The sequence below is a fragment of the Sycon ciliatum genome, chromosome 1 (genome assembly GCF_964019385.1).
Source record: "Sycon ciliatum chromosome 1, ocSycCili1.1, whole genome shotgun sequence".
NCBI classification, from domain to species: Eukaryota; Metazoa; Porifera; class Calcarea; order Leucosolenida; family Sycettidae; genus Sycon; species Sycon ciliatum.
In genome coordinates this window covers 28890592-28906712 of record NC_088643.1, presented here as the reverse complement: position 1 = coordinate 28906712, position 16121 = coordinate 28890592, and the positions used below count along the sequence as shown (strand labels likewise).

The following is a 16121-nucleotide window of genomic DNA, read 5'->3' as shown; positions in this document are numbered from 1 at the left end:
AGGTGCGGAAAGTTCCAATGAGGTGAAGGGAAGCGCAACGAAGATGTCCACCAGCTACACGTACATGTACATGTATGTCCCTCGGCAGCTCTCGACAACACGAAGCAAGAGACCACCCAACTAATAACTATTGGGAGGCTCGAAGCTGCAGACTTCAGAAAGTAGATCAGTAGATACCATATCCATTGACACCGAAGCGCTTCAGTTCAGGACTCAACTAATACTTGGCAAGTCATCGTGGTGTGAGGTGATGACGTCAAACTGTCAACTATGAACGAAGGTCGCGTCGCTGTGCAGTCCGCCTTCAAAGTGGCACCGAGTTTGGAGAAACAAATTGTCAGGCGGGGCGACAGATAGGCCTACGCTTCAGTCAAAGTTAGCCAACCCACCTCGAAGCATAGCCAGGCGCACCCATTTTAGCACTACACTTTTCTCACGTGCTTGTCAACCTTGGTCAACGGTGGAACATCAGGATTTCGGCGATGTCGCTCTTGCCGCCTCCGAGAAAAATCTTACATCACTCCGTGGCCAGGCCAGGACGAAAGAGGGAAGTCTCATTCGCACGTTGCGCTATTGCATCGCCCATGTGTAGTGGGTTGATAGTTGATACTATTCCGGGATATCCTAGAGAGTAGAGTAGGTGCTGACAATGTTGCTGCACTAGTAGTAGCTGTGCGCCGGTGGATATCGCCTCGAATGAAGGATTTGAGACATACGCAGCGATACAATTCAAGGTGAGAAGCGGGCAGATACAGAACTAGGCAACAAGGTTCGTGATCATTTCAAGGATATTCTTTGATCAGGGGTTTCCTCACACTAGGCGAAGGTGTAAAGCTGCACAGGCACAGAGGGGTAGGGGAGGGGAGGAGGGTGTACATGTAAGCCAGTACTAAAACAAAAGAGAAAGAAGTAGGAGTTATTCATTAGTTGAAGGTGTCGAAAAGAGAAAGGTCTGAAGAAAAATCAACTGTCACCACCAGGACCTGAGCCAGGGCCTTTGCTTTAGTCCAGCAATCAGCGGCTCTAACGACTGAGCTGTGGTGTAGCTGTCATCCCAGCAGAGACCGTTCAACATCCTTTTCAGATTTCGAAATTCGGCGAGGAAAGAGAACGAGTGAGGTAAATGAATGCAGGACGTAATTGATCCTACTGGACTGGGTGCAGAATAGAGAGATTAGGATGTACATGAGACGTGTGATGGTTGCATTGAGCACTATTTGTAAGGTACTTCAACCCAAGCTCCACACTTGCTAGGCACTGCCGCATGCTAGTGTTCAGTGAAATGTACAGACGGTGGCACATCGTATACACTCATAGTTTTGTGTGCACCACATGTTGCCGCTAGGGTTTACCGGGTTTTAGTGGCCGTCGTGAGTTCCCTTCGGGAACGGACACGATAATTTACTCTTTTTTTTACATGTTCCCATTGGAACATACTAGGCTGTTGTCCTCTCGGATCAGCTGAAAGAGAGAGAGAGAGAGAGAGAGAGAGAGAGAGAGAGAGAGAGAGAGAGAGAGAGAGAGAGAGAGAGAGAGAGAGAGAGAGAGAGATTATGTGCATTGATTTACAAACAATGCCTTTTGTAGAGTTCATATGAATCGTCAAACCTCATGCTCGTCTCGTACTTGTATGAAAGTGTGAAAGGTCTCTATAGTCCCCCTGTGCTACTCTCACACCTAGTGCACAACGTCACACAACGAACCATTGCCTGTGGAATGGGACCTACATGTATATGCAGTGCAAGTCAACATTCTTGCTCAGTGAGCAGTTTGAATTTAGGCAATCTATATTTTAGTAGCGGGTGCTGAGTGGTGCCAATGTAGGAGATCTTTCCACTACCTTCATGAATAAGTTCTGAGATCTGGGCCATTCCCTGGAGTCTAGTTGTGCTGTGAAGTATATCAATGCGGTCCTCTCTGCTAGTTGTGCTGTGAAGTATATCAATGCGGTCCTCTCTGCTAGTTGTGCTGTGAAGTATATCAATGCGGTCCTCTCTGCTAGTTGTGCTGTGAAGTATATCAATGCGGTCCTCTCTGCTAGTTGTGCTGTGAAGTATATCAATGCGGTCCTCTCTGCTAGTTGTGCTGTGAAGTATATCAATGCGGTCCTCTCTGCTAGTTGTGCTGTGAAGTATATCAATGCAGTCCTCTCTGCTAGTTGTGCTGTGAAGTATATCAATGCGGTCCTCTCTGCTAGTTGTGCTGTGAAGTATATCAATGCGGTCCTCTCTGCTAGTTGTGCTGTGAAGTATATCAATGCGGTCCTCTCTGCTAGTTGTGCTGTGAAGTATATCAATGCGGTCCTCTCTGCTAGTTGTGCTGTGAAGTATATCAATGCAGTCCTCTCTGCTAGTTGTGCTGTGAAGTATATCAATGCAGTCCTCTCTGCTAGTTGTGCTGTGAAGTATATCAATGCGGTCCTCTCTGCTAGTTGTGCTGTGAAGTATATCAATGCGGTCCTCTCTGCTAGTTGTGCTGTGAAGTATATCAATGCAGTCCTCTCTGCTAGTTGTGCTGTGAAGTATATCAATGCAGTCCTCTCTGCTAGTTGTGCTGTGAAGTATATCAATGCGGTCCTCTCTGCTAGTTGTGCTGTGAAGTATATCAATGCGGTCCTCTCTGCTAGTTGTGCTGTGAAGTATATCAATGCGGTCCTCTCTGCTAGCTGTGCTGTGAAGTATATCAATGCGGTCCTCTCTGCTAGTTGTGCTGTGAAGTAACTGTTATATCAATGCGGTCCTCTCTGCTAGTTGTGCTGTGAAGTATATCAATGCGGTCCTCTCTGCTAGTTGTGCTGTGAAGTATATCAATGCAGTCCTCTCTGCTGCTGAAAAGCAGTGTGTAACCAGGGTTGTGTGCACATTGTGTTCATCATCCTCAGCCAGCATCACTATCCATACATCCTCAAAACGTTCTCAGTAACACTCTTTATAACGTTCTCAGTAACACTCTTTATAACGTTCTCAGTAACACTCTTTATAACGCACGGTCTCTGGGACCAATTGGTTTTAAAGAAACGGTGTGGAGATTATTTAAAATTACACCAGTCAGTAAGATGAGTTATGCTGTCATTCTAACGCACACACACACACACACACACACACACACACACACACACACACACACACACACACACACACACACACACACACACACACACACACACATGCACACACACATATACACACACACAGACACACATTCCAATGAAATCCAGTATAAAGCTGACCGGAACATTTTCACTATATCCAGTGGTTGTTGTCACTCAAGGGATTGAACAAAGAATGAAGAGCAATATGTGAATATTGATGCAGTACTGTGAGCAACTAAGAACAATAACTATAGTGTGATAGAATAACTATGTTTAAAAGTGGGCGTGGAGACAAGAAACCCAATATTGATGAAAGTAAAGTGAGCACACTCATACCACGAGAAACAATGGAAAAACGGAACAATGGAACAATGGAACAATGGAACAATGGAACAACGGGGAACAATGGAACAATGGAACAATGGAACAACGGGGAACAATGGAACAATGGAACAATGGAACAACGGGGAACAATGGAACAATGGAACAATGGAACAATAACTATGCAGGTGATAAAAATAAGAGTTACGGCAACCACTGAAGATAGTGACAAAACATGTTCTGGCTAACTCAAACTGGACTTCGTTGGAGTGTGTGTGTGTGTGTGTGTGTGCGTGTGTGCGTGTGTGTGTGTGTGTGTGTGTGTGTGTGTGTTGGGGCGTCGGACACGGTACGGTCACTACGGGATTGACCGTACCACTTTTTGCCCCCAGGTACCCTGTGAATCAATAAAATACACTGATCTGGGATCTAATTTTCCAAACTTTTTCTGCTGAACCACCCCTCCTCCACGAGCAAATTGTACTTCAGATGGCTGACCGTACCACACTAAAATACCTTCCGACGCCCCTGTAATAGCACAACACATCTTATTGACATGTAGAAATCAAATATCCATTATGATTGCTGTGCATGTATTGCTTGTTTGCTTTCAGTGCCTGTCCATTGGAGAATCATATCAAGCACAGGGGACTGCACAGGGGACTGCACAGGTGACTGCACAGGTGACTGCACAGGTGACTGCACAGGTGACTGCATAGGTGCACAGGTGACTGCACAGGTGACTCCATAGGTCACTGACGTGGTGCATGTGTTGTGCTATGGTCAACACAGCGCGTCAGGGTAGAATGCCCTGCACAAGTAAGCCTGCAGGTTAGCATGCACTGCCTGAAATCCCATAACTGTTGCTTGCCATGAACAATGTCATCTTTACATGTATAGGTAATGGAACGACAACAACTTGATTTTAATATTCATTTTAAGCAGCTACACCGGGCAATGTAAAATGGAATATATTATGTCCGTTGATTGTGCTGTGTGTACTGAGTCTGCCTTTTAAACTAAGAATGTCTATGTGTGTGTGTGTGTGTGTGTGTGTGTGTGTGTGTGTGTGTGTGTGTGTGTGTGTGTGTGTGTGTGTGTGTGTGTGTGTGCGTGCGTGTGTTCCCGACGATTATGGTCGCACACGTCTTTCTTCTCTTTCTCATTCTCCTAGCTCTTCTTTCATTCTCCTGGGTGGTTACCAACAGCCAGTGTATGCCGGAGTATGTTGTGTGGTGTGTGTGTGTCAAAAAATGAATGAAAAAAATGAAAATTGAAAAAAAAAGGATTTACTGGCCAGAAAAAGCCACTTCCACCAGCTGTGTGGTGGATACCAGGCTAAAATTAGTGGCGGTCAATTCATCAGCCTTGCAAGCTGTTGAGTGGTGTAATCCCAGCACAAGTTGCTATATCGAACATAGCGGTCCGCTATCATCGCTTCAGCGATGGGCATGTCTGAGTCTGAGTCTGAGTGTGTGTGTGCGCGCGTGTGTGTGTGTGTGTGTGTGTGTGTGTGTGTGTGTGTGTGTGTGTGTATTTTGTTTTTTTGTTTTTTTTACTTGAAACCACGCACCCAATTCGTAAAAGAAGAAAGAAGCAGGAAATGACAAAATAACAGACTAACAAGACATTGACTGAATGGGGCTGCAAATGCAACGCAGCGGTGGTGATGGGGTGCTGCAGGCTCCGCCGACCAATGGTCTCGGCATCCGCGCCTACTTCACGCATCAGAAAATCGGGAGAAGAAGAGAAACAGAAAAAGATTGAAAAAATTATAGCGAAAAGTATGGTGTGGAGAGAGAGAGAGAGAGAGAGAGAGAGAGAGAGAGAGAGAGAGAGAGAGAGAGAGACAGAGAGAGACAGAGAGAGACAGAGAGAGACAGAGAGAGACAGAGAGAGACAGAGAGAGACAGAGAGAGACAGAGAGAGACAGAGAGAGACAGAGAGAGACAGAGACAGAGACAGAGACAGAGACAGAGACAGAGAGACAGAAAGTAAAGAAAACAAGAAAAAGAGAGCAATACCTACATGTAGATACTAGATAGGTGCGATTAGACTGAGTCAGTAGCCCACATCCAGTTCTCGGCACGCAGGTAGCGGTATACCTGCGTCTTGAATGCCTGCATTCGGCTGCGATGGGGAGGATGCAGGAGCAGATCACAGGGCAATGCATTCCACTGGTGGAGCACACAGTGGGGAAATGATCGCTTCAGGACTAACGGGGTAGAGGCTGGCAGGCTGGCGTCCAGTTGAAACCGGTGGCCAGCAGCGCTGGCATGGTCGCTCCGGGTTCGCGGGTTGGCCGACTGCTGACGGTGAGCTGGCAGAACCGCGAGAAGTTGAGGTGGGCCCGTAATTACTTGTAGCTTGTATAAACAAGCTAGGGAAGCTACTGTCCGTCTGATTGCCAGACTAGGCAGGATTGCTCCCGGACCGATGATTCCGAGGGCCCTGTGCTGGACTCGGTCCAGTCGGCTGAGGTGGCTGGATGACGCTCCAATCCGTGTGCGTGCGTGCGTGTGTGTGAGAGCATGATGTATATTGAATGTCTATATGAACATGTACTGCAAAACAAGCTGCATGCTATCCATTTTAAAACAAGCTGCATGCTATCCATTTTAAAAGTTATCCTGGCCCAGCAGTGCAGGTTCGCTGTGTAGACATCATGGTTGTACGAATGTAAGTGGTGCGATTTTGTGCTATGTTGCAAAACCCAGGGAGCGAGCGGAAAATGTGGAAGCATGACCTGACTATTCTACTAGTTCTCCTCCTGGTGTTCGTCAGCCAATGCCATGGCGTGGATTATTACTGGAAATCAGCAACGACAGGAAACTGGGAGGATGCCAGTAACTGGAACCCATCAGGGTAAGTCAGCATGCTTGCATTTTGGGGCTAGAAGTTACAGATTTACCTGGTCAAGGGCAGCCTCATAAAATTTAAGCTAGTGAGCCGGACACTTTATAGCGCTAGGCATTGTGAACTCTGGGTTGTGCACTAGCCGACCCTTCATTTCGACTTCTTTTTGTCTTCTTGGATGGTAGCTACAATGCACAGTATACCAGACTCAGACTCAGACTACAATTTACAGCCTCAGTGGTTGGGCCCGTTCCTGTCACTCGAGTTGAACCTTTGAACCAGTGAGTCGTAAAAGCATCTTACGACTCCCTAGTTTGAACCTTTGAGTTGAACCTTGGTGTGAAAATTGTAGCCTGCATGGTGACCAGGCGACTGGTGTACGCATGATCACGTGACCGCTTACTCAACCATGTTCGATTGGGAATAAGGGCCGAACGCTGCATCGCAGCCTTTTGGGACCAAAACCAGTGGACTCAGTGGCCAAAAGACTACAATATATGGACCAATTGCGGTCATCCGTGCTTTTATAAGAACGAAACGGCGTTTTTAGTGACTTTTTCCATACAAATCCCTATAGTAGGGCGCAGTCACCCAGTTTCGGTGGAAGTGCACGAGTTCGATTGGGAATAAAGGAGGAAGGGAGCGTCTCAGCTTCCTCGGACCAAGACCATTCGACTCAGCACCCCGAAGACTACAACTGGTGAAAATTTGATTTTAGGGTATACTTCCCCTTAAAGGGGAAGTTAAAGCAAAAATCAAAATTTCACCAGTTGTAGTCTTCGGGGTGCTGAGTCGAATCCCAACTTGAATCCCAATCGAACTCGCGCACTTCCACCGAAACTGGGTGACTGTGCCCTACTAGATGGGGATTTGTATGCATAATGTCACTAAAAGCGCCATTTCGTTCTTATAAAAGCATGGATGACCGCAATTGGCCCATATGTTGTAGTCTTTTGGACGCTGAGTCGACTGGTTTTGGTCCAAAAAGCCTGCGATGCAGCGTTCGGCCCTTATTCCCAATCGAACGTGGTTGAACAAGCGGGCACGTGCTCCTGGGTGCCCAAATCACCTGGTCACCACGCCAGCAAGCGACAACTTTCACACCAAGGTTCAACTCGAGTTCAACTCGAGTAACAGCCTGAGAGGACTGCACCCAAAAAAGGTCAAACAGGCTAGTAAGTTGTACCCTGCAGGCACGGTGACCAGGTGACTGGTGTACGCAGGAGCACGTGACCGCTTGTTCAACCATGTTCGATTGGGAATAAAGGAGGAACGCTGCATTGCAGCCTTTTCGGACCAAAACCAGTCGACTCAGCGTCCAAAAGACTACAACATATGGGCCAATCGTGGTCATCCGTGCTTTTATAAGAATGAAATGGCGCTTTTACGTTTTAGTGACATTTTGCATACAAATCCCCATCTAGTAGGGCGCAGTCACCCAGTTTCGGTGGAAGTGCGCGAGTTCGATTATTGGGATTCAAGTAGGAAGGGAGCGTCTCAGCTTTCTCGGACCAAGACCATTCGACTCAGCACCCCGAAGACTACAACTGGTGAAATTTTGATGTTTGCCTTAACTTCCCCCTTAACATACCGGAAAATACGGTACACGCATCCACACACATACCCCCCCCCCCCCCCTCCATCCAACACACACACACACACACACACACACGCACATCTCCTAATCCTATGGCTGTGTAGCGTAGGGCTACAGCCCGTGGTAACTCTACCAGTAGACTAGATATCAAGCCGACACCGGTTAGACTAAATGATGTGGCAGTACTCAGTGAAACTTGACAACACAATGTTGCGAGAATGCCCTCTTTGCTTAGACCTGTGTCGACGCCAGACCAGTGACGGAGCAGACTACCAGTGTAATATGAACACATCAATAGAAAACTTTTAAAAAGGTTTGACACCCGTGACAGGGTGTTGTTGTTTTTTTAGCACTTGGCGCTACATGGCTATGCTGGTATGCCGCTGTCTATAGTTCAACCCGTGAACATTCTAACTAGGATCATCTTTCCCAATCCGTGGAAACCATAATATTATTGTACGATAGCGGCGAAGCCATGAATATTTTGCTCACTCGGTGTGGATGGCATGCCAAGTTGCAAGAGTGCTCGTCTAAGTATTTTGAACATGTCCTCGTTCTCTTTTGATCATGCTTCTGTATATTCATGTGTGCGTGTGTGTGTGTGTGTGTGTGTGTGTGTGTGTGTGTGTGTGTGTGTGTGTGTGTGTGTGTGTGTGGTTATTTCGTATTTTATGCATCTCCTTCAATTGCAGCGTGCCCGATGCAAGTGACTCTGCGCTGATAACTCCATCTGGTACCTACACTGTTACACTGAACTCTGACAGGACGGTGCGATCATTGGATGTCGGTGCTGGTACGGCTCAAGTATCACTTCTTGTCGAACAAGGCACGGTACTCAACGTCACCGAGCAACTAAATGTGGTGTCACCTGACCTGAGAGTCTATGGACAGATCAACGTGAAGACATTCCTCTGGAGTGGCAAAGACATTGCTGGAATACTCTCCTATTCTGGAAAGGTAATTGTGAGTGACTACATGCGCATTGCAGCAGGATCGTATAGCTCAAAGTACTTGAAATACATAACCGTCACGATCCTGAAAAACCTGACGTTCGATCCAGCCTCCATGGACAGCACAAGCGCATACTTCTACTGTCAACAGTGCACTGTTGTTAATGAGCGGAACTCAACTCTCCGAACCGGGAGTGCAAGGTGGAGCATTCTGGGCACCAGGGCAACTGCTGATCCAGTGGATGGCTATCGCCAAGGCCTCATCAACTATGGTACATTTGTTGTGGAGATGACGGCATCTACATCGGTGTATAACTACTGGGATGTAAGGAATCACGGACGTCTAGTTCTACTGACTGCGTACTGGAACACTCGCAACAACTTCTATCTGGACTACGTCAGGTGGGTAAATCTTGGCTCCATTGAGTCCTACTGGACCAGCATCAGAGTAAGATATACAAGTGTGATCAATGGAAATGGAACAATAGCAATGTACAGTCAGCCATTCAGGTCGACAGCACCACTCAGTAATCGCAAAGCTTTACAGTGGAGAAGCTATATCAGTGAAGTACTGGGCAACACATCATACCATGCTTTCGGACAGCTTGTCTATTTGCCTGGTACTGAGCCAATCCTAGGAATGGATTATTGCAGTAACCAGTTGTCAATCGAAGCAAGTAAGTTAACAGTGTATGGCGGGATCTACACGAACATCCAATCAAGCCGGAACAGCTGGTGGAAATTCGACTCTGTGGAGATGACTGCGAGCACTCGATTGTATCAATCGTCTTCAAGCAGCAACAACACCATTGTGCTTGGTGATCACACACAGTCTACGCTGGGAATCTTCTATGGTAGGTATCAGCTGCGAGTTTGTGCCGGAGATGAAGCAAATGTTACATTCCTGCGATCGGTGCTCTTGACGGATACAAGTGAGATAAAGATAGGCGCCAACAGCCAGCTAGTGTTTCGTGAGTCAGCACAGATACATACATCAGCATCAGTTGTGTGTGGTTCTAACAGTACAATAACGTTCAACCGAGACCTGGATCTCAGCGGTGCATTGAATGTAACCCAATCCACTGTGACTGTACTTGGTCAGTTGCAATGGACACAGGGCTCAATCAATGGCAATGGTAGCAGCCTGGTGCTGTCCACTCACAGCCAGCTATCCGGTGACAGGCAGAAAATCCTAAAGGGCACCAAGATCATTCTTCAACAGCAACCAATATCTCCGACTGGCACCTACCTTGCAGAGTACTTTCAATATCGAGTCCAGACACCTACTACACCACAACTTTCAAACATCTACTATTTCCCAACTGAGAGCAGCAGCAGCTCTTCCAAGTTGCCAGTGAGCTACGACAATGCATCCAGTATCCCTACTCTTACTCAGATTGAAGACAACATCCAACATCTGCCTCAATACTACGGTTCATCTCCGCTGCGCTTTCTGTCATCATCCTCTGGCAGTCCATCCTGGGACAGTGCATCGGCGCTGAGCTTCACATACAACTATGCTGCCAGATATTGGTTTTATCTACAGATTGACGCCCCTGGAAGCTACTACTTTTATTTCGCTCAGGGATACAGTGTCAAGCTAAGAATGTATGTGGATGGAACTCAAATTTACTCGCAAGGATTCTATTCATCGTTCCCACCAACTGAGCGCAAAAGTAGCGCTGTAAATCTCATATCAGGCCAACACATCGTGCATATTGATTACATTGTGCAAAGTACTTACTGGTCAGATAGAGGGATGATGTTCACTCTCTCCTACGAAGGACCAACCACCAGCAAGCAGCCAATACCCCCAAGCAAGATGTCAGCATACAGAACTTCCATGACCGGAGCAAGAGTCTATGCAAACGCAGTGTCATCGTACAAACCAAATAACAGTGTCACATTAGACATGTCAGGTAATGGACTTTTACTTGCAACTGATGGTTCATCGCTTGCCCTGAACACCAATGGAGTGTTGCGTCTTCTCTCCGATATCATCATCTTGTCCTATGGTGCAACTGGAAGCATATTTCAACTGACTAACGGTGGTGAAATCATAAAGGACGGAACACCTGGTGTTGCTGCTCTGTATGTCGACTACCAGCAACTTGCTGGTGGAAAACTGACTACAACCAATGGCCAGGTTGAGTTCCGAGATTTGAATCGTGACGGAGGCCTGGCAACATGGAACAATCCTGCCGGGGGGAAATGGACTGATGGCAATAACTGGATTCCGGCCAGAGCTCCGAGAAAGACCGACGTGGTGTTTATTACTTTGTCTGGATCGTACAGTGTCACTATACCTGGTAGTGAAAACGTCACCGTTCTCAGTCTGGTACTGGGAGCCCAGGGCAGCAATCCTTCACTACAAGTCTCTTTCTTCTCCAACCTAAATATCCTGGATAAATTTGATGTGCAAACACAGGACTTGACCATCAGTGGCAATATTTTAACAAAGAACATGGCATGGTCTGGCCAGAAGATTACGGGCGATGGCTTTTCACCAAGCCTGAGAATCACCTACAGCTTTTCACTAATCTGGTCATCGTACACTACCAAACATCTGACTAATATTATCGTCGAGAACCAAGGCAATGCCACTGTTGATGGTACGTCATCTTCACCTATCCTTTACTGCACTAACTGCCGTCTAGTGAACGCACAGGGTGCTACGCTTGTCACGCCACGAATGTCCCTGTCAAAGACTAGTGGCGCATGTTCATCCCCCGGAAGTCAACTATGTTCATCACCAGGTCTCATCAACTACGGTACAGTTATTGTGCAGGTCCAGTCGAGCTCGACTACATGGACCATTGACGTCTACAACACTGGCAACATCAAGGCAATAGGGAAATACCCAACCTCGACTTCCAGTTGGCAGCTGAGTAGTAACACGTTCAACGGACAGGGTGGAACACTTGACATCTACATGGTCCAACTAACTCTCTCCTACACTGCACGTGATTCTCATCTGGGAAGTGTACGTTCATACTCCTGGCCTGTCAGGGCTACATCTCTCTCGTCAGCAAGGGGAGCAAGGACGTATGATATGTGGGAGGAGTATCTTGCAGATCTCTTCACAGGAAGCCTTGGTAATGATGTCAACACCCTGGGTGGTTCAGTGTATATCAAGAGCCTCTATGGAACTAGTAGGGCAACACGCACTGTGACAATGACAAGCTATGAAGCATTTGGACGATGTAAGCTCAGAACAGACACCTGTCAATACTCACTCGTATCAATCACAGATTTCATCAGAATGGATGTTAACAGTGAGATTCAGCTTGTCACGAACAGTGCACGGCCAGGAGAGCTGCGCATTGGCTCGAAGCAAGCATCTACAATTGGCAGCCTTAGCATCGAAAAGGGCTGGAGTGTGCAGTTCACCAATACTGCAGCGGTCAGTATTCTTAGAGACACGGTTGTTTCTGGCAATGCTAGTCTGGTAATGGGTGAAAGCATCAATACTACATTCTTTGGCTCCTACCAGGGTCAGTACAACTCCCTGCTGCAGGCCAAGAGTGGGAATGTTCGATTCTCAGATAGACTGCGCGGTGATGGTAACCTTCAACTTGGCAAGGCACAGGTAACCATGTTGAAAAGGTGGTCATACAATAAGGGCGATGTGACAGGAAACATTGCTAATATAACAGCCAGTGGTGGGCTGAGCATGACTGGTTCCCAGGACAAGGTTATGAAGAATGTAAGGCTGAATATACAAGTACCGACAAGCATTACATCCACAACAGCAACTTCCAAGGGTGTGCTAGTGGAGTACTTCCAATTCCGTGTCAAGAACAGTCTCTACCCACAGTACTCGAGCCTCTACTCTTTTCCTTCTACGACTAACCCGTCCTGCACTAGCTGTTTACCGTCGAGCTTTGACCAGGCTAGTGCTGCGTACAATGATGTGGAGATCAGACACTCTGTCAACCACCCACCACAATACAAGAGCTTTGCACCTCTGGATTATCTCTCAAATCAGAACAGTTACAACAGCAGTTCGCCAATGACCTTCACCTACAACTTTGCCACGCGATGGTGGTTCTTCCTGGATGTTCCCACTTCAACTACGTACACTTTCTCACTGCAAACTGCTTACAGTGTCAATGCTCGCTTATGGGTGGATGGCGTTGTGAAAGGTAACACTGGCTTCTATAAAAATTACTACACCTCTACGCAGACTATGGTATCTGTGTCACTCCTAAAAGGTATGCGGGAGATACGACTGGATCTGATGGTGCAATCGACATACTGGGACACAAGAGGCAATGGCTTCACACTACACTGGGAAACGTCGGATACAGTCAAAGAAGCCATTCCTGACTCTAGGGTGTTCTTTAAGTACAATGGCAAATGGGCACAGCCATATTACAACAGTCAGCCATCGGTGATACTGACCCCGTTTGACGCAAAGTTTTCTGGCTATGGCTTGGTGTTGGCACAGGACACAGTTGCTGTCACCATCGCTAGCAATAGTGTATTTGATGTACAATCAGATGCTATCTGGCAGTGCTTAGATTCCAGCCTGTGCACATTCACAAACAATGGTGTTGTGCGACGATCCGGCACAACGGGGCCAGCCTATATTTACACCACCTTCACTGGTACTGGCACATCAACCATTGATAGGAATGTCTCCAGTCTGACAATTGAAAGTGTTGGTAGTGCATCTGGCCTTGTGTCATGGACATCCACCACTGGAGGTCTATGGTCAACTCCTAGTAACTGGAACAGTGGTCGTGTACCAACTGCTACAGACTCGGTCTACATCAATTTACCTGGCAACTACACCATAGTACTCCTGGGTGGAATTCACAACATTAGCTCTCTCGTCTTGGGATCAGCATCTAGCTTTCCTACACTGCAGATCAATCATTTCTGCACTCTGAACATAGCGGGACGCATGGACATTCGCACTGATCGACTTATCATTCAAGGAATATTGAAAGCAAAGGACCTAACATGGAGCGGAGAGAGTATTGAGGGCTCCACATTGTCGTTTGCAAATAGTAAACTTGTGGTGACTGGTTCCCTGCTAATGCAGCAAGGAGTATACACCAGAAAATACTTCAAGAACATATCTATTGAGAACTATGGAAAAATCTCAGAGGACGCAAGCATCACCAGTACCAGCTACATCTACATGAACGATGCCATTCTGACAAACTTCTTCAATGCCACGCTAGAACTCCAAACGCGGTATCTCCAAACCACTGGATCAAAAGTCACGTATCATTTGATCAACTTTGGAACTGTCATCCTATATGCTCCGTCATCTTCTTCTAAATACCTGTATTGGAAAGTGCGTAATGTTGGTGATTTCTATGTCTTCCCTCCACGTGCAAGCTCTTCTTACACTACCTACCTGTACAGTGCATTTGAGAATGTTGGCAGACTGTCTTCATATAATGTGCAGCTAAGAGTGCGTAGCAATGGCAGGATCCAGGGAGAAAACGGCACCTGGTCTATTTACGGTGGAGCCTATCAGGCGACTACCACTGACTTTGAAATTTCAAAGTGGAGAGAGTATATTCGAAATCCATACAATGAAACGACTATCTACAGTAGCATTGGAATGTTGGAATTCTACAGCGTTGGAAATGACGCTATGAAGATGCACACCCTACGCATGCGTGGAGCATATCTACGTCTGTCCAATTGCTACAATGTTAGTATCAGTATAGGTGGCGTATTAGACATGGACGAATCATCCAGAATTGATACCATGCGCTGTGTCAGAGTGCCTTGTGCTCTCTCAGTCAACGGTAATGCATCTGCAAACCACACCATTGGCCTGACTTATCTTGACTTTGGCTGGAATGTCTCAATCAAGGGTGAGAGCGCACTATTTAGGTCTGGATTGACAATGAAAGGAGGATCGAGACTCGACACCCAGACATCCACGGCGCTCTTTGATGGTCCTGTGCGTTTGGATAGTACATCCAGTTTAGAACTTGGCAGTTCCTCTACAACGTTCGGCCAGAAAGTTCAAGTAGAGGGCGGAACGATGAAAATGATCGATTCACCATCTGTGACATTCCAAGACTTGCTGTCATTCGGCAGTGGCAGTATAATAGGACCAGGCTTCATTCAAGCCCAAAAGGAGATTTCTCTATCTAGTTCTATTAGCAAAACTTTGGACTCTGTTGACATAACACTGGCACCGAGACAATTCACGAGAACCTCGTTTGGAACCACCGTACCCCTAGTGCCAGGAGTCATAGCCGAGTATTTCCAATACCGTGTGCCGACACCGCTTACTCCACAGCTGTCCAATATCTACTACTACTACAATGAAACCTCATCGTCTAGTAGTCGACTGCCAGCATCATTTGATGATCCAAACTCGCAGCCTAATATCAGGCGCTTTGAGCAGTCGCTCCAACGGCCAGCACGTTACCTAGGACGTGCACCACTGGTGCTAAGCACGTCTAGTACACAGTTTGATCTGAATGCTGCAGGTTCTTTCACATACAACTATGCAATGAGACTGTGGACATATGTATCGGTTATGCAGCCAGGGCAGTACACTTTCCTCTTTAAACGAGGCTACAGCACTAAAGTACGACTCTGGATCAACAACAAACTTACAACATCCGGCTCGGCATTCGGTTTCTATCGCAGTATCTACCAACCTTTGCAAACTGCAGGAACCGTCACATTGTCAAAGGGTCTCAACCTGTTGCGTCTGGACTGCATCATACAGTCAACATATTGGCAATATCGTGGCAATGGTCTGGAACTCTACTGGAACTCAACGTTCACAGGTCTACAAAGAATTCCAGATTCACTCCTTGTTCCCATAGGTAACTCACAACCAGCTGCACCGGGTCTCAAGTTGACAACAGCAAGTGCCTGTTCTGCAGGTGTGGACAGTCAGAAGTTCCCATTCAGCTTCTCACGTCTCCGGGTCACTGGCACTGGACCAGTGCAGTTTAGAGGAACATCTAGTCTGGATATAACCTCTCAAGGTATACTTGAGCTGCAAACAAGTCGCTCGTGGCAGTACAGCAGCAGCAGTGGCACTGGCAGCAGCATATCACAACGCCTCAACTTGACAGTCAATGGCTTGGTCAGTCGGCCAACAGGGACAGGAGAATTGAACTTGAATGCTCAGTTTTCAGCCAAGGCAGGTTCCTGTATCAATGTGACTAGTGGAACATTGCTGCTTGGTGTAAATGGTAAGCTAACTAGTGAATAATGATAAGTGCTCCGCAATATTCCTGGCTATATCGTGTACATTGGCTCTACATGAAAATTTTGGATGGATATCTTTGGTTTCAAGGATTTCAGCCATTTT

General features: G+C 46.9%; 1 protein-coding gene across 1 annotated transcript in view; it reads left to right on the top strand.

Annotated features, from left to right (window-relative positions):
- Nucleotides 1-502: 502 nt before the first annotated feature.
- LOC135826472 (uncharacterized) overlaps nt 503-16121 on the top strand; it is a 25125-nt gene continuing 9506 nt past the window's right edge. The window contains exons 1-4 of the mRNA XM_065339111.1: nt 503-734; nt 4027-4231; nt 6130-6277; nt 8558-16002. Coding sequence (XP_065195183.1) covers nt 4180-4231; nt 6130-6277; nt 8558-16002 — 7645 coding nt within the window. The 5' untranslated portion in view covers nt 503-734; nt 4027-4179. The remainder of the gene's footprint in view (nt 735-4026; nt 4232-6129; nt 6278-8557; nt 16003-16121) is intronic.